The 17,415-nt window shown below is 33.7% G+C and overlaps 2 protein-coding genes and 3 non-coding genes across 5 annotated transcripts; 3 read left to right on the top strand and 2 right to left on the bottom strand.

Annotated features, from left to right (window-relative positions):
* The first annotated feature begins 2,241 nt into the window (after window positions 1-2,241).
* Window positions 2,242-2,313, top strand: Trnag-ucc (transfer RNA glycine (anticodon UCC)). Its single transcript has one exon. It is a non-coding gene; the product is annotated as a tRNA-Gly (tRNA).
* Window positions 2,314-4,854: 2,541 nt separating this feature from the next.
* On the top strand, window positions 4,855-4,926 carry Trnag-ucc (transfer RNA glycine (anticodon UCC)). Its single transcript has one exon. It is a non-coding gene; the product is annotated as a tRNA-Gly (tRNA).
* Window positions 4,927-7,014: 2,088 nt separating this feature from the next.
* On the bottom strand, window positions 7,015-7,461 carry LOC131949504 (EKC/KEOPS complex subunit TPRKB-like). The gene has a single exon (XM_059311396.1). It carries the CDS (start codon window positions 7,459-7,461, stop codon window positions 7,015-7,017), a length of 447 nt encoding a protein of 148 aa, XP_059167379.1.
* A 6,550-nt stretch (window positions 7,462-14,011) lies between these two features.
* Trnag-ucc (transfer RNA glycine (anticodon UCC)) lies at window positions 14,012-14,083 on the top strand. The gene has a single exon. It is a non-coding gene; the product is annotated as a tRNA-Gly (tRNA).
* A 1,264-nt stretch (window positions 14,084-15,347) lies between these two features.
* Window positions 15,348-15,768, bottom strand: LOC131949512 (small nuclear ribonucleoprotein G-like). The gene has a single exon (XM_059311405.1). It carries the CDS (start codon window positions 15,691-15,693, stop codon window positions 15,463-15,465), a length of 231 nt encoding a protein of 76 aa, XP_059167388.1. The 5' UTR covers window positions 15,694-15,768; the 3' UTR covers window positions 15,348-15,462.
* Between the last annotated feature and the right edge of the window lie 1,647 nt (window positions 15,769-17,415).

Below are 17,415 nucleotides of genomic sequence, written 5' to 3'. Positions count from 1 at the left end.
AAATCGAAAAAATGAAAGATCCCAATTGAATCCCGTTACATTTTAAACATTTGTTTAAAGACTTAGTTTTTAAAATTCCTGACTCACTAATTAAAACACAAAGTATTTTTTTCTGTTGAAGACAATTAATAATAGGATATCCCTTTCTCATTCTTCACAGTTTTTAAATTATTTTTTTGGTTACCTTTTTAGTTTAAACCCTTGTATCTCATGATAACAACCTCACTGCTAAAACGTGTTAAATGCACGGACATACGCGAAGTCGCTCAAGACGTTTAACTAAGCTCGTCAAGTTTTAATGTAAACATCACATGGTGAGTCTAGTAAATAATTGGCAAGTAATTAAGTAAATCTCTTGGATTAATGCTATTCTGCCAAAGGAATAATCTGTACTCTGTGCACTGAGTTAATGCTTTTTTTTGTATCGCCTGAAGTTCTATTGTTTTCGATGTTTAAGTAAAACTTTATTCTGCATTCGAAAACGACAGATGTAAAATGTTACCAATTATAGGGGAGGGGAATAATACTTTTTTGAGCTACGCAATTTTTCCGCGGCTATTTCCCCTAGACTGTAAAACTAAAGTAGGTATTTTAAGAGAATAAATTCTTTAAGTTAACGTAACAAAGCGTTGAGCCAGTAAAATAAATTTTAGTGGGTTTCCTTTTTCAAAGGCACATGGTAATAAAAATGTTTCTTTTTTAAAATTTAAATTTAGATGTTAAATGAAAACAAATTCAACATTTATATAAATCAATGCATTAAATAATCAATAAATGCATCAATAAATACCCGGTGCGGCCCGCATCCCCCCCCCCCCCCCATCGCTACGCATCTGATATTTGTGAATTATAAGGCGTTCTTTTTTTTAATAATTGCATAGATAGTTTCTTCAAAATAAACAAATTTTCTTTTTATTATAATATATCACAACTTTTGTAAGTTCGAATATTGATCAACTAGTTTATCTGCATATTTTTTATGTATTTATTTTTTTTTAATTTTGTATTTCCAAATAACGATTTACTAGTAACGGGTCTATTTTCAAATTAATAACTGTCGAATTAATCACTATTGAGCTTAGCTGTATATCGGCAACGGTGGTGTAAAGGGTAGCATGGTTGCCTTCCAAGGAGTCGATCCGGGTTCGATTCCCGGCTGACGCAGTTTATTTTTGAAACTGCATAGATATTAGCTCCAAAAGATTCCAATATTTCTTTTAAAATTAAAATTTCCGAGCATTCACTGAAATACAATACGTAAGTTCAAATATTGATAAACAGGTTTATCTGAAAGATTTTTATTTTGAATTTTCAAATGACAAATTTCTTCCAGCATGTTTAGGCACAGTGGCGTAGCGAGGTCGGGTGTCACCCGGTGCGGCACTTAATGGTGTCACCCCCCAGAGACGTATAGATCCTTCCCTTGGGACAAACTTTTAAATTTTTGATTTGCACCCCCCCCCCCTCAAACTTTCGATTTGCACCCCCCCCCCTACGCTCAAGTTTTTCTCTATACATTTTGCTATTTTTTGCATTGGTGTCACCCCCCCCCCCTTAAATTGTGTCAACCGGTGCTATCCCCAGCCCCCGCCCACCCCCTCGCTACGCCTCTGTTTAGGCATTCTAATTTCAGGCCCTAATAAGCCAAAAAATAATTTAGTTTTACATTATTTTTATATCGGATAAAAAAAGTTGGCTTAAATTAGTTCTTAATAAACAGGATAAATTAAAAAAAAAATTAAAAAATTGACAATTATTCAGGCACGGTCAAAGTGTTATTGGCAGGTTGTGTAGTCGTGTACTAGGTTAAATTGTTATTATAAACGTATTTATATTTGTTACTTTACTGTTCTTGTTAATAAAATAAAGTGCGATATTTTTGTTGTGGCTGTTGACTTCTAGTTTTAAAAAAATGTTTTAGATGTACAATCCGGAAAGTCTTAATACATATAAAGGCGTTAATTTATGACGATAAAAATGCAATAAAACAACGCGTTTTTGTTTTCGTATGTAGTCACCCTGTTTATTGATTTTAAAAAATTCTCCAATTACTAAATCAAACAACCAAACATTGTTTTTTGTTAATAAACAAAACACACTTCTATAAAATTGAAATTTCCAGTTGAACTCCCCGCCCCCCCCCCCCCCAGGACTGTGACTATAAATGGGTCAATATCCGAATCAATCACAAATTAATCACTATCCGATTTGAATTTGAATGAAATTGATCGCTATGTATCGGCGTCGGTGGTGTAAAGGTCAGCATGGTTGCCTTCCAAGCAGTCGATCCGGGTTCGATTCCCGGCTGACGCAAGTACATTTTTTTTTTTTTTACTTTATTTCTTGTTTTTGAAAACTTTTTTTATTTTAAAAAATCGCAATAGAAATTTGTTGGAATACTTTATGTTGACAGGGTTCAGACAGGATTTTGGAAAACATAACGATGTATTAAGTAAAAATTCAACTGTAATTGTGCGGGCGTTTGTAGGCTGAAGTGTGACGTCATTTTTTTGTGACGGAGGGCAGGTCCAAAACGCCTTCACCCAACTTCCCTCCCCCCCCTCATCTGGCCCATCCCATAATGTGACGTCACGCTGATGCTTACAACTCCACCCCTGCAGAGTTTATTTTCTTAATAAATATATTTCTTTCTGAAATATTAACTGAGCTATGACAACAATAAATATATTATGATGCAGAATTTCTATATTACCAAAATAGTTTTTTAAAAAATCGACCTATTTATTGAGAATCAGTTTCATATATTACTTAATAAAATGAGAAATCCCCCCCCCCCTTCCCCCTGCCTTGAAATGTGCCGTAGTTTACTGATATTTTCAGTGGTGTTTAAACTACGTCATTGTTCGAATAAATCACTTAGTTAACTATTTCCAGTTGTTCAATGGCTCTGGTCTGTAGTCGTACGTACACTTCAGCTAGACTTTAAGGTGTGTGACGTCAATTGAAGGTAAGAATACTCAATCACCGTCAACAAATGATCAGAAGGTTGTATTCCCAAATTTGTGCATTATAAATTATCTTCTCCCATATTGAGTATCGGTTGTGTAAAGGTCAGCATGGGGTCTTCCAAGCAGTCGATCCGGGTTCGATTCCCGCCTGAAGAATTGTTTTTTAATAAAATGTTTGATTACCAAAAAAAATGCAATAATGGGAAATGGGAAATTACATATCTTAGCAACATAAGCTTTTATTAAAAAGGGAAAGTTTGTTTTAATTTCTTATTTTCATTGCATGTACTATGTTTTATCACAACGTGGTTTAAATTTCTTAATTTACTAATTATGTTAATAAAATAAAAGGCGAATATTTTGTTGTGGCTGTTGACTTCTAGTTTAAAAAAAAAAGTTTTAAGTGTTTAATCGTAGACCTGAACTGGGACCAATAAATGCGTATCCTGCTAATTTATAAGGTTAAATGTGCAATAAAATAACGGGTTTTTGTTTTCGTATGTAGTCACCTTGTTTATTGATTTTTTAAAAAAATACTTCGATTACTAAATCAACCCCCCAAACATTGTTTTTTTTAAAAAAAAAGTCATAAACATTATATAAGCATTGTACTTCCCGAAGTATTAATTAATATATTAACGAGAATATATTTCAATTTTCCCTTTAACAATGTTGTATTTTAATATGGGAGATAATTGACTGCACTTAGGCAATCATTGAAATTATTCGTTGTTGTTGTCAGGAAAATATCCCCTATGCTAAAGACAATTTACCTAGCTCAGATTGTTACATCATAAGGGTTAGATAGGGGAGAAATAATTTACGTCGCTATCAGAAATTATTATAATTTTATTGCCTATATGTTTATATTCATTTTATAACAAAGACGGCTTATTTACGATTATATGTTATGTATGGTTTTTAAAAGACTTTTAATTATCCGGTAATTAATATTATAAATCATACAGTCGACTAACGAATGTATGGAGTACGATGAAGTTATCTTTGTATTCATTCTTATTTGGATTATTCGATATTTTAACAATGCTGAGATTACACACGGAACATACAATTTTGTTTCAATAAAGATAGGCTTCAGGCTAAACTAATAATAGTAGCATATACGGGTTTAAACTTTATTTGCATGCCATTGAGTCCACAACCCGTACCAGCCTTACTTGTTTTATGTTTTATCCAATAATTTGTTAAATCGTAGACCAGTCTAATTTTATCAGAAGCGTTAGACTGGAATCCTTAGAGGAAGAGGAAAGTAGAGACAGGTCAAGGAAATCCTGGGGAAGGACAATAGAAGAGGCAAAGGTTGCCGGGCTTATAAAGAGGGCTGGCCAAAACCGAGTCCGGTGGAGACGTGTGACGTCAAACGAATGTAATATTACTCAATCACAGACATCAACTGATCCGAACGTTCTAGAATTTATCTTTAGCCTTTACATGAAAGCGTCGGTGGTGTAAAGGTTAAATTTTACATGAACTTCTATTTAAAAGCGAGTTAACAGCTGAGTAGCAAGTTTCAAAACATTTAAAAAAAAATAAAAAGTGGTCTTCACTTCCTGGACCATACACTACCATTTATCTCTGATCAATGGCAACACTTTGTCACCATATTCCACCCCACCTCCTCCTCTCTCCCCCCTCAACTAATTGTGATATGGTTTATGGATGACCATACGCAGATCAATATTCAAATTCCTCAAATTCATTGTTTTATTGTCAATAGTTGACTTCTAGAAAGTTGAAATTTCCAGTTGAAGTTTCTCCCCCCCCCCTCTCAGTAGTGTGACTACAAATAGGTCAATATTCGAAGCTGTCAAAATAATCACAATCCAATTTGAATTTCAATCAAATTGAGCTACGTTATGCATCGGCGTCGGTGGTGTAAAGGTCAGCATGGTTGCCTTCCAAGCAGTCGATCCGGGTTCGATTCCCGGCTGACGCATGCTATTTTTTATTTACTTTCTAACACTCCATCCCCCACTACTGTGATGTGGTTTTTGGGTGACCCCAAAAAGGTCAATAGAAATCACCATTTTTACGTCTGGAAGTGTTAATGTTTTTTTTTTCAAGAACTCGATATTTTCAGTGATGTATTTACGACGTCATTGTTCGAATCAATCACTTAGTTATCTAAAAGAAGATATATTTCCAGTTGTTGAATGGCTCTGGTCTGTAGTCGTAGACTTCAAGGTGTGTGACGACAATCGAAGGTAAGAATACTCAATCACCGTCAACAAATCATCAGAAGGTTGTATTCTCAAATTTGTGCATTAGAAATTATCTTTTCCCATAGTGTCGTTGTGTAAAGGTCAGCATGGGGTCTTCCAAGCAGTCGATCCGGATTCGATTCTCGGCTGACGAACTGTTTTTTAATTAAATGTTTGATTACCAAAATAAATGCTATAGTGGGAAATGGGAAATTACATATTTTAGCGTCATAATCTTTTATTAAAATGAGAAAGTTAGTTTTAGTTTCTTATTGTTATTGCATGCCAAATGTTTGTTATTTTACTAATCATGTTAAAAGATATAACGTGTGATTGCTTAGTTTGTTGTCGCTGTTTTTTTTTTTTTTTTTTTTTTTTTTTTTTTTTTTTTTTTTGTGTGTTTAATATATTTCCTTCCACACATCTCACTCCATTCGAGCCAGGAGCTAGCTGTGTGGACAGGTTACATGATAAAATACATACAATACATAGCATTGCATACATACAATTTTACAATGTAATTTTCTTGATTTTCCTTCTGTTTTCTTGGTTTCATTTTTCCATCTTCTTCTGATTTCTTGTTTTCATTTCCGGTTTCTTTACAAATAACATAGAGTACACGACTAAACATGATCGCTTCTCGTAGTTCTTGGCCTTTGTTTTTGCGTGTATAACAATCTTGATTAGGTAGTGGTTGAATCTTAGTTGGTAGATGTAGTTCGAGAGTATCAATGATGGATGTTCCGTTGATGAAGGGATGAGTTTGGTGTCGTGGCGTGATGGTAGAGTTGAATCGATGAGGTATGATGCATTGGTGAAAGGGCGAGTCTCGTGTATTGTCGTTGATAGTAGAGTTGTTCGATGGAGTGGAGCTTGGAGAGAATAGTTGAGTTGGGGTCCTTGTGTTGAGATATCGTTTAAAATGGGTTGCTTTGAATTATTGTTTATTGTGGTTTGAAAAAGAGTGAAATTTTTTCGTAGTCGAGTAATTGAGGTGGGCGAGATGACGTTGAAGAATGAAGTTTTCCTTATATTGCTGAGTCGAGGATTGTAGATGTGAAGAATTTGGGCTTGGTCAAGTAGTTGAAATGGGCAAAGTGAAGCTGTTGACGAGTGTTTATTATAGGTAAGTTGAGTGGTTGACCTTTGAGAGGTGGTTAGTTGGTTTGCTGGTATTTGATGGAACCTCCCACCTAAGATTTCTCCTAGGTGGGTGTGGTCAGAGTGATAGTGAGGTTGTTGATAGCGAGGTAGTTGTGTTTTGCGTAGTTGATCTTTGAGAGATGATGAGTTGATTTGCTGGCGATTGTGACGGAGCCTCCCACCTAAGATTTCTCCTAGGTTGGTGTCGTCAGGCTGAGGAATAGAAATTGAAAAATTAGCCACTCGTACATTTGAAGCCACCCAATACAAGTACTGGGTGACTCATCTCGAGGGCATGTGCACTTCGAGGGATGTGTGGGCGCAACCCCACAGCGATCGTTGGCGAGATTTGCAGTTGAGTAGTAGATTGACCGCCTCTCGGCCCCGGCAGCCAGCCCTAAAAAGGGCTGACCAACCAAATAGCTAAGATCCATGTAGATCCATAACAGATACAACAATTTGATCTTAGCCACATAAGCTTTTATTAAAAGGAGAAAGTTTGTTTTAATTTCTTATTCTCATTGCATGTACAAACTTTGTTATAATAAAGGAGTTTATAATTTTTATTTTACTAGTTAAGGTAATAAAATAAAGCGCAATTGTTTTGTTGTGTCTGTTGACTTTTTGTTTGTTTTTTCATTTTACAAGCAAGATTTATTAAGATGAGATGATAATAACATTTAGTCTTTTCCTTTCCCTGCTGTTATTATTTCTTTCGAAGATATGCTGGCCACAAGAGAATCCAGTAAAGAAAAGTTTGATAACTCCTCTTCTGTTAGTTTATATACCTTTGTGATTAATTTTGTGTCTGCTATTTTCGGAAGTTGATCTAAATCAGATGGATCTTTCCCAAGCAATTCAGATATTTTGTTCAATGTATTGAAATCAGTGTCATCCACAATAGCTACAAACACACTTTTGTCTGAATCTGATGCACAAAAAGATCGAAAAGATTCAGAAATATGTTTGCTTGATGAAAGACTATATAAAATCTCTGAGTGCACATTCTTTGTTACCATTGAGTTTGTACGCTGAAGGTGGACTGCTTTGTTGGCTGCTACCAAAACTTGAAATTGATCCATCACCATATTAGCTTTAAGAACACTTGCTTCGATTAATCCACTCATTGTTTGGACATGAAAATTAATTATTAGGTTATAATTTGATTAAACTTTCCAACACCTATAAAGCGTATCGTATTTATTTACAAGGATAAAAATACAATAAAACAACGAGTTTTTGTTTTCGTATGTGGTTACAGTTTTTATTAATTTAAAAAAAAATACTCCAATTACTAATTCAAACAACAAAATATTGTTTAAGTTAATATAATAAATACTCAGAAACATTATATAAGCATTGTACTTCCCAAAATATTAATTAAAATATTAACGAGAATGCATTTTTAGCTTCCCATTAAAAAATTTATATTTCAATATGGGAGATAATTGACTGCACTTAGGCAATCATTGAAATTATTCGTTGTGTTGTCAGGAAAATATCCCCTAAACCAAAGACAATTTGCTAGCTCAGGTTGTTACATCGTAAGGGTTAGATAGGGGAGAAATAATTTACGTCCCTATCAGAAATTATTTTAATTTTATTGTCTTTATGTTTATGTTCATTTTGTAACAAAGACGGCTTATTTACGATTATATGTTTGTCAAATTATTTACTATACGATTTGAATTTCAATGGAATTGAGCTACCGTCGGCGGTGTTGTAAAGGTCAGCATGGTTACCTTCCAAGTAGTCGATCCTGGTTCGATTCTCGGCTGACGCAAGGCTCATTTTTACATTTTTTTTCCTTTTCTTTTTACCATACAAAAGTCCTTAATAGCTTAATTTTATTTTAAATTGTAATGATTCTAGGAAATATAATAACATCAACATGCCAGTTATCATAAAGACTGAATGTTACCCCCCCCCCCCCCCCCCCTACAAACTCAAAACTTTCATAAATGACGTCATACCTATGCTAACCACTCCTTGCCCCCCCCCCAACCATATTTTTAAAATCGCAGCATTTCTTTTCTTAATATATCGATTTCTTTCTGAAATATTTGCTTAGCTGTTTCAACACTGATCATATCAATAGGTTACACAATTCTATTACACTAATACAGTTTACAAAAATAGTCTTTCAAAAAGTGAAATAAATGCCGCGATTGAGTTTGAAACATTAATTTCTACATCGCAAAAGTGGTCCTGACTCCCTGAACCCCCTCCCACCTCTATCCCCTGATTCATCCCCACCCCATCCCTCATTATTATTGTTTTTACGTCGGGTAGTGTCAATGGTCGGTTCATTTTTGGAACTATACATTTTCAATGAACGTTTTATTTGAGGAGATTCTATTCTATTAGAAAAAAATTAAGTAATTAAAAATGGATTAAAAATATTGTCCCGAGTTGCCATACCCCGTAGTGTTATATTAGAATATTCGAGAAAGTTTAGGGGAGATCACTCCCGATTTATTTAAATACAATTTCAAAGATATGATCATAAATTAAATGCGTAGTGGTTCTAATTCATAGAATTACAAAACGAGCAATATTTTAAAATTGCTTTTTACCAGATAAAAAGCTTGGATTTAATACACAAAATTTACGATTGTTTAAGCTCTTATGGTGTTGGTTGGTTGTCATTTGAAACATTGCTGTTATTTTTCATTTTTGGTTGAACCAGAGACGTAGCGACCCCTCCCGGAGACAAACTTTCAATTTGGCGTCTTCCCCCCCCCCCCTCCTCATATATATTTTATATTTATAATTCAAAATAGCAGCTAAAATGAGCTTATTTTGGCGCCCCTAGGGTCTGAGCTCGGGGACATATGTACCCCCCTCCTCCCCCGTCGCAGCGCCTCTGGGTTGGACTAGTCCTCTTCATCTATGTAGACATATGTTACTTCGTTGTTTGAGTCTTGTCTACAATAAACTTTGGTGTGTGCTGGGTCGTTGTCTGAGTGCCAACTTTTGAGATGCGTTTTTAGCTGTTTTTTGTGGTAAAGTGGGTGTCTGTAGCCTCACAATACGAGCACTTGTCTTTAAATGTCCTGTGGGTGTTTCGTTGCAAAATGTTTGAGCATGTTTGTATCTTGTAAGTTTGCATATGCGACAGTTTAAGGCGTCGAAGTGTTCCTTAACCATAAGGTTTGCCCGTGGTCCGAAGAACAAACAAAAGCAGAGTAGGCAATTGTTGAGTCGGTCTTCAGTCGGTGTTTTGGACAGGGTGTTGGCTGCTGACTCGTTGTCTCCTTCATTAACTTGAGCTGCTTTTGATGTTTTCTCCGGTTTTGGGCTGTCCTCTTTCTTCCTTTTGGTTGTTGATGTCAGCAAGATTGTTTGTTGTTGTGAGATTTGAGGGTCGGATGTTTCTTTCTTTGGTGCCGATATCTGTGTGATGACTGCATACATGCTTGTTACTGGATGTTGTGCTGCGTCGCCATGTTGTGGCTGATTAATTTTTTTTGTTTTGTTTTGTTAGTTGAGAGTTCCCAGTCTATGTCTTAGCTTTGCTTGAAATATTCCTTTTAACTCGATGTCAGTGTATTTTTTAAAATAAAATCTGAATTTATTACTATTTTCTACTATATTATTACTAATTTATTCATATTTCCCCACATAGTCGATCTATAAATAGCCGTTGCTACTAGTCTGTTTTCGTCTTCTGTTCTTTGTCTAGTCGTGTTAATTACAATAATTAAGTTAAGTGTGATTCATTTATTTCTTGTGGCTGTTTGATTGGTGGTTTTTAATATTTTCTTAAGTGTTTGCTGTGCTTTCTGTACTAATTTGTAATCTAAATGAATGTGTTTCTCGGTTTCTTATATATTTTGTTTGACGTTTGACATGTTATTTTAACATTTTGATTTGACTTTGTATTTCGTAACACTGGTGTTGTATTAAAAATCAGTCTGTACGCTAATTCCCTTTCTTTTGGTGTAATGAGTTTATTATGTAGGTTTCTAAATTATCTATCTGTTATATCGTGTTCCCTGGCCCAACTAATCCTGGTGTATAAGGTTGTCGCTTGTTGTTTGATTAGGATATCGTATATTGTTTGTGTGTCTTCCCCAATAATGCTTTTGTTTCCTTGGAATGTTGCTATTTCCTCCATAGTGTAGTGTTGTAATGTTTAATTTTAGAATTATCTTTATGTTTAACCCTATGTAGTATTGTGCTAATGGATGATAATGTGGATCTATCCTTATTCTATCCAGATGTTTTAATCGGAATGTATTTATTTTAGTATGAATGTCGTGTAGCCTTATACCTCCTTTTAATTTGTTTTGTATTAAGGTTGTGTGGCTAATGTTTCTAATAGTGTTTTTGAAAATGAACTCTCTAATGTGCTTGTTTGTTTGTTTATTAAACGAGTTGGGAATTGTAGAGTTTGTCGCTGCGAAAATTATTTTTGTAGTGATGTATCTGTTTACTAATGCAGCTCTGGCAAAGATGGTTGTTTTACAGTATTGGTATTTTTCCGGATTGAGAATTATTTTATTGTTCAGTGTGGCCCAAGTTTCTTGGTCGTCTTTTGTGGGATCACTGTTATAAGTTCTTCCATAAATCCTGAGTTTGTCTGTTAATTTGTTGTAATTATTATTATTATTATTATTATTTTTTTAAAATACTTTTATTTGCAGTTAAAACAAGTAGATCTACATCAACATCAAATTTTTAAACATAATTTTGAACACCAAATGAAAACGAAAGGTTTTGCAAATGTACATAATGAATATTTACATGATGCAATTATCTTTAACTTTCCATTTTTTTTCCTTTCCGTTTAATTGAGGATTTTAAAAATAGTCATCAAAACATTGGAATATGCGTGGAGAATAAAATAAGTGGTGTATCGTTTTATTTTAAAGGATAATAATGTAATAAAATAACAGCTGTTTTGTTTTCGTATATAGTCACCTTGTTTATTAATGTTAAAAATAAAATACTCTTATTACTGAATCAAACAACCAGCAGTGTGTTTTGCTAATAAAAAAAACATTAATAAACTTTATATAAGCAATGTACTTCCCGAAGTATTTATCAAAATTTTAATGAGAATACATTTATATTTTCCCTTTAACAAAGTTGTCGTTGAATATGGGAGGTAATTACCTTCTCATTAAAATTATTCGTTGTGTTGTCAGGAAAATATCCTCTGCCCTAGACTCAAGACAGTTTACCCATCTCAGATTGTTACATCATAAGGGTTAGAAGGGGGTGATATCTTATGGTCTCGTTCGCAGATATTTTGAGAAATCATTTACGTCCCTATCAGAAATTATTATAAGTTTATTGTCTATATTTACTTTCTCGTATATACGAAGTATAGAGAAAGTATTGAAATCGTGCAAAAAAAAAAAAAAAAAAAAAAAAAAAAAAAAAAAAAAAAAATAGAGATTTTTACAAATCTCGACGTTTTACAACTCGCTGATACGGAAAATCATAATTTTGCAATCTTGTCCGTATATCTGTGTGTCTGTCTGTGTATCTGTCTGTGTGTAAACACGATAACTTGAGTACCGTTACAGCTAGGTTGATGAAATTTCATATATAAGTATTTTATCAAAATCGTAGATACTGATCAACTTTTGAGCAATTTCCGATAACCGGAAGTGGTACTTTTTCTACTTTGAATTTTTCAAAAGCCTATAACTTGAATACTATTTTAGATAGATCAATGAAATTTCACATGTAAGTAAAAGATCTAATTCTCTATCTTCTGTCAAATTTTGAGTAATTTCCGTTGACCGGAAGTACTAATTTACGCTATTTCCGATTTCTCAAAAAAACGCATGTAAATTTATAAAGTATTAATTATATTGCGCACTATTATGCACATTTTGTTTTGGCGTTCACTAGGTGCGCAATTCTTTTTTCTATGAGATTCTATTCTATTTTTAAAAGTTTTAGTAATTAAAAATCATGTTTATATTCCAAGTTATATAAGAACTAGGCATGCTGCCCAGCTTCGCTTAGGCTTTCGAAAACATTGAGAATTTGAATGCTTAATTAATTCGCCCGAAGGTCGGTCTACGACCTCAAGAGTTATGAAGAGGTTCCTCCGTGGACATTTTTTTTCGATTTATAGCTCATATAAGGTACCGGTCAGTCGAGGTCAGTTTTGACCCCCACATCGTAGACTTTTCGGCCAACCGGCCCCCGTGTTCTGTCGCACCAAGGCAAGATCATGCCAAATTTGAAGCGCCTGCGGCGCCGGGAAGTGCCCTATCGGACACCCGACAATCTAGATCTAGAGCTAGATTCCTAAAAGAATTTTTTTTTTAAGTTTAGCCCGAGCATAATAAAAAAGAATACATTAACCAAGTTGACTTGCTGTGTCTCGAACCCGCACCACCTGCGTGGTTTAATGTACACTAACATCTCCGCTATTGAAGCACCTTATAAAATACGGAGAATGAAACACGTATTTTAAAATCTTAACTTACGCGAATATGCCTATTCTTTCAAATTAATTTTTTATCCCAAATTAGCCAGTTCCAAACAAAGATTTTGTATAAAATAAATAAGTCTTGAAATAGTTTAGTCCTAATATAGAAATTTATTTTTGGAATAGATTTTAGAGAAGTTAGAGTCTAAATCTAGATCTTAGCGTCTACGTCTAGATTATAGATCTAGTTATTGCGTAGATTTAGATTTAGTCTAGATCTAGAATCTCTAGATCTAGAATCCAAATAAATAAAATAAATTTTATGAGTTTAGGCCGGAAAAACTGTATTGTATACATTTCATAGTGTACGTAGATCTAAATCAAATTTGAATGAAATAGTTCATTTCTTTTTATTCAAAACACAGCAGATGACGTCATTAGTTAATGTATAAGCAATAGCGACGTCACAGTTTTATGCGTTCTTTTTCACATGTATTAATGCTTTTCCGGTTGCATAAATAATACTGTTTCTCTACATTCGAATACGCCTTTAATTTTTATTTTTCTTCTTTAAGTAAAATTGTGGTTATACATTTAAAACATCTAACATATTATTTTCAACAAAAGTCCGTAAAAAGTTCTCGATATATCGCTGCCGATTCTGACGTGATGTCCGGCGAAAATTTTTTGCGGACAGAGAAAGAGAGAGAGAGAGAGAAGAGCGCACATGGCCTTTTATAAATTAGGATATTCGAGAAAGTTTAGGGGAGATCACTCCCGGTTTATTTTATTTTTATTTTGTATCACCGGCTTATATACGAGTATATGTTACGTACGTTTTTTTTAATAGAATTTTTCGGTTTACCTATCAAAATATTGTATTTTTAAATTTTAAAACTAAGGGAAAAAATCTACATTAGTTTTTAAATTCAGTGTCTTATTTTTGTTTTACTTTTTTAGAATTATTGATATGATAGGGTTATAACATTTTAAAATATTTACTTTTGGTTAATATTCCTCTTTAGATCAAACGATCTTTGGGCAGATAAAGTAGAGTTCATGTTTCTTGACATCGGCCTATGTAGGGATAATGTGGTAAGCACTATGCCTAGCCGCCTTTAGTTTCCTTATCGTGAGTCAGGTACCCATTAGAGCTGGTTGGACTCAGGTGCTTTCCACTGACTTGTGACACCAAACAGGTCAATCTTCAAATCAATCACCATCGATTCAACCACTGTCCGATCGGAATTTTAAATAAATCTAAGTTGGTACGTACATCGGCGTCGGTGGTGTAAAGGTCAGCATGGTTGCCTTCCAAGCAGTCGATCCGGGTTCGATTCCCGGCTGACGCATGCTATTATTTATATCTTACTTTTAAAAAAATCTATAGTAGTTAATTTGAACTTTTAATGATCCTAAAATAATAAACTAATATCCACATACCTCACTGTTGATACGTAGACCGAATGACCCAAAAAAAAAAACCACTCCCTACAATTCAGATAAAATTAAGTCACATGTCACATAAGAACTCCTTTCTTTCTCTTACTCAACATCCCCCCCCCCCCCTCCTACACACAGACACACACACCCGGCTTTAAAAGTGCCAGTTTTTGTTTTCTTATTACTTTTTTAATCGATTTATTTCTGAAATATTGACGGTCTCAATGAGATGGAAAACGATTTTAGCCCTTTTTACAAGACGTCTTCTATACTTGAAGCTGCGTATACGACATGGTTAGGAATGTTCAATCCATTTGAAAACACATCTTTGATCAGTTTGATCTATGCAATTAAAAAATGTGCGTCAGCCGAGAATCGAACCCGCATCGCCTGCTTAGAAGGCTAACATACTGTTTAACATTAGTCTGGACAAATTCCTCAGTAACGAGGTAGGTGTGGGGGAGCGGGGGAGGGGGGGGGGGTCAGTGTTTCCAGTGGCACGCTGGAAGACAACTAATTGTCATTGGCAGACGAAAAAAACCCGATGATTTTGACAGACAAGTGGTAAAAAGCTAAATAAAAACAGTCGAATATTTAAATAAATGATGTAAAATTAAAATTATTTGTAGGTTCAACAAAACGTTATTGTTTTCATGTATGTTAACCAACATTTTAAAATTTCCTTTATAGCATTTGGGAATCAACATTTTATCAAAAATCAATGCGTTAGCCGGGAATCGAAACCGGATCGACTGCTTTGAAGTTTGAATGCAACCATGCTGACTTTTATACCACCGACATTCAAATGAGAGAAAATTTCTAATACGTAAATTTGGGACTACAGCCTTCTGATGATTTGTTTGATCACCAAAATAAATGCTGTAACGGGAAATGGAAAATGACAAATTTTAGCTACCTAAGATTTTATTAAAAAGAGTAAGTTTGTTTATTTTTTTATTTTCATTGCATACACAAATTTTGTTATTATAAAGGTTTTTATATTGGTTATTTATCTAGCAAGGTTAATAAACTGCATTGCGATTGCTTTGTTTGTTGAGGCTGTTTACTTTTTTTTTTTAACAAATTTTTTTTTAATTTTTAAAATCAAATTAGATGACAACAAAAATTTACAAAAGAAACCTCTCATACATGATCAAAAAAAGGTGAGGCTGTTTTATGTTAGATATATACACAATACAGCATGAAGGATGAAACATTTGAACCACACATGTTGAGATGATAATGAACCTTTATACAAATGAAGTCAGTGGTGAAATAGATGGACTGATCAGATTCTTTCTTGAGACTCTAACAGTACAACACTGTTACCACGAATGACCACCATGCCAATGTTTCTCTTTTCTCCTGATTTTGTTTCTTCAATAGCATCATCAACAACAAGATTCATAAAAGGGTCAAAGCCTCTGAGAGTACCTGTTACTTTTCTGTTACCATTCAGCTTCAATGTTAAAACATTTTCCATATACTTTTTCAACTCTGGTGGATGAGCTTTACTCATTTTAGAACTTTTGGAATTTTAATTAGCGCCAACGAAATATCAGAAAAATAAGCTATTTTAGCAGAACCGGAAGTACACAAGATGTTTACTTAAAGATTAACAAAATAATAGCTAGCAAATAAATAAAAATAGCATAACATAACTGAAGGCGCATCGTTTAATTTTAAACAATAAAAATGTAATAAAACAACAGCGTTTCGGTTTTCTTATATGGTCACTTTGTTTTTTAAAGTTAGACGTAAAACACTCTTAACACTATTTAAACAACAAAACGTTGTTTTCTGTTAATAAAAAAAAAATACTTAGACTAATAAACTTTATATAAACATTATATTTTCCGAAGTATTAATGAAAGAATTAACGAAAATAATTTTTAGTTTCCCTTTAGTCTTTTAGTTACATTTTAACATGGGAGATAAAAAATTACTCCAAGTAAGACAATCATTGAAATTGAGTCTAGTAAATAATTGGCAAGTAATTAAGTAAATGTTTTCGATTAATACTATTTTGCCAAAAGACTGATCTGCGCTCCGTGAACTGATTAAACGCTTTTTTTGTATCGTCTGAAATTCTATTCTTTTCGATTTTAAGTAAAACTTTCTTTTTTCAAGATAAAATAATCAAACAAAAGTATGTGCATATGCAAAACATCTTATGCAAATAGTTTAATTAAAAAAACTCTGGGATTAGATATTGTTAGGTAGTTAATTCGAAAATAAGTTAGATTTTAAGTTAGAAGATTATATTTTGTTCACAAATGTAGGGGAGGATATTAATACTGTCTCGAGTTACGAAATATTTTTGCGGTTGTTCCCCTTTGACTGTAAATTTAAAGAATGTACTTCGAGAAGGAAAGAAATGTTCTTTTAGTTTAGTTACCTCAAAAAAGGGGTTGAGAAAGTAAGCAAAAGGGGCATTCCAGGGCCAACGGCAAATTGTGATAATAAAAAGTTTTTTAATTCAAATTTTATTGCAAAATCAAAACAAACTCCTCAAGTGAAGAGAAGTAAGGGGAAACCACTTTACGTGTCTTGAGTCATGCGGAAGTCTTCAGTGGGTCTGCAACATGGATATGTTGACTGTATAGTTAAAATAAAATATTTTTGCTACATTATCCTCAGCGTTAAAATGTTTGTAAAGGATTTATTACAAAGACTTAAGACCCATACTTTTGATTTACTGAAATGGCTGTGAATTATTATAAATTTAAAGAAAATCAGTTTATTTTACTTTTCATTGCATACAAAAAGCTTTTTATTATAATAGTTTTTTTTTTTATTTCATTAAAACTAGTTTTTTTCTGGATAAACGTATTAGAAATGTGATTTTTTTTTCGAAAATATGTTACAATTTATCAGTCATATTATGTTATATGTCATATTAGTCAACTTACAAATGTATGGTGTAAGGTGTGGTCATCTTTCTATCTAATTAGGATTATTCGATATTTTAACAATGTTGACATTATACACGGAACATACAATTATGGCTTTTTGCATTTTCCAAACAGGAACAATCTAAACTACTAATAATCTCATACTGCTTGTGGTTTAAACTTCATTTGGGTGTTATTGGCTCCACAACAATTGTCAGTCTTGTCAGTGTTGCTTTATCGTATATCAAACTTTAGACCTGTATAATTTCAATAGTCGCCCAAGACTGGGATCCCCGGTGGAAGAGGAAAGTAGGCAGGTCAAGGAAATCCTGGAGAAGGACAATAGA

Source organism: Physella acuta, unplaced genomic scaffold (assembly GCF_028476545.2).
Source record: "Physella acuta isolate Inbredline_101_S28 unplaced genomic scaffold, ASM2847654v3 ptg000699l, whole genome shotgun sequence".
Classification (NCBI taxonomy): Eukaryota; Metazoa; Mollusca; class Gastropoda; family Physidae; genus Physella; species Physella acuta.
Note: the sequence above shows the minus strand (reverse complement) of the source record. Positions and strands in the feature narration are given on the sequence as shown.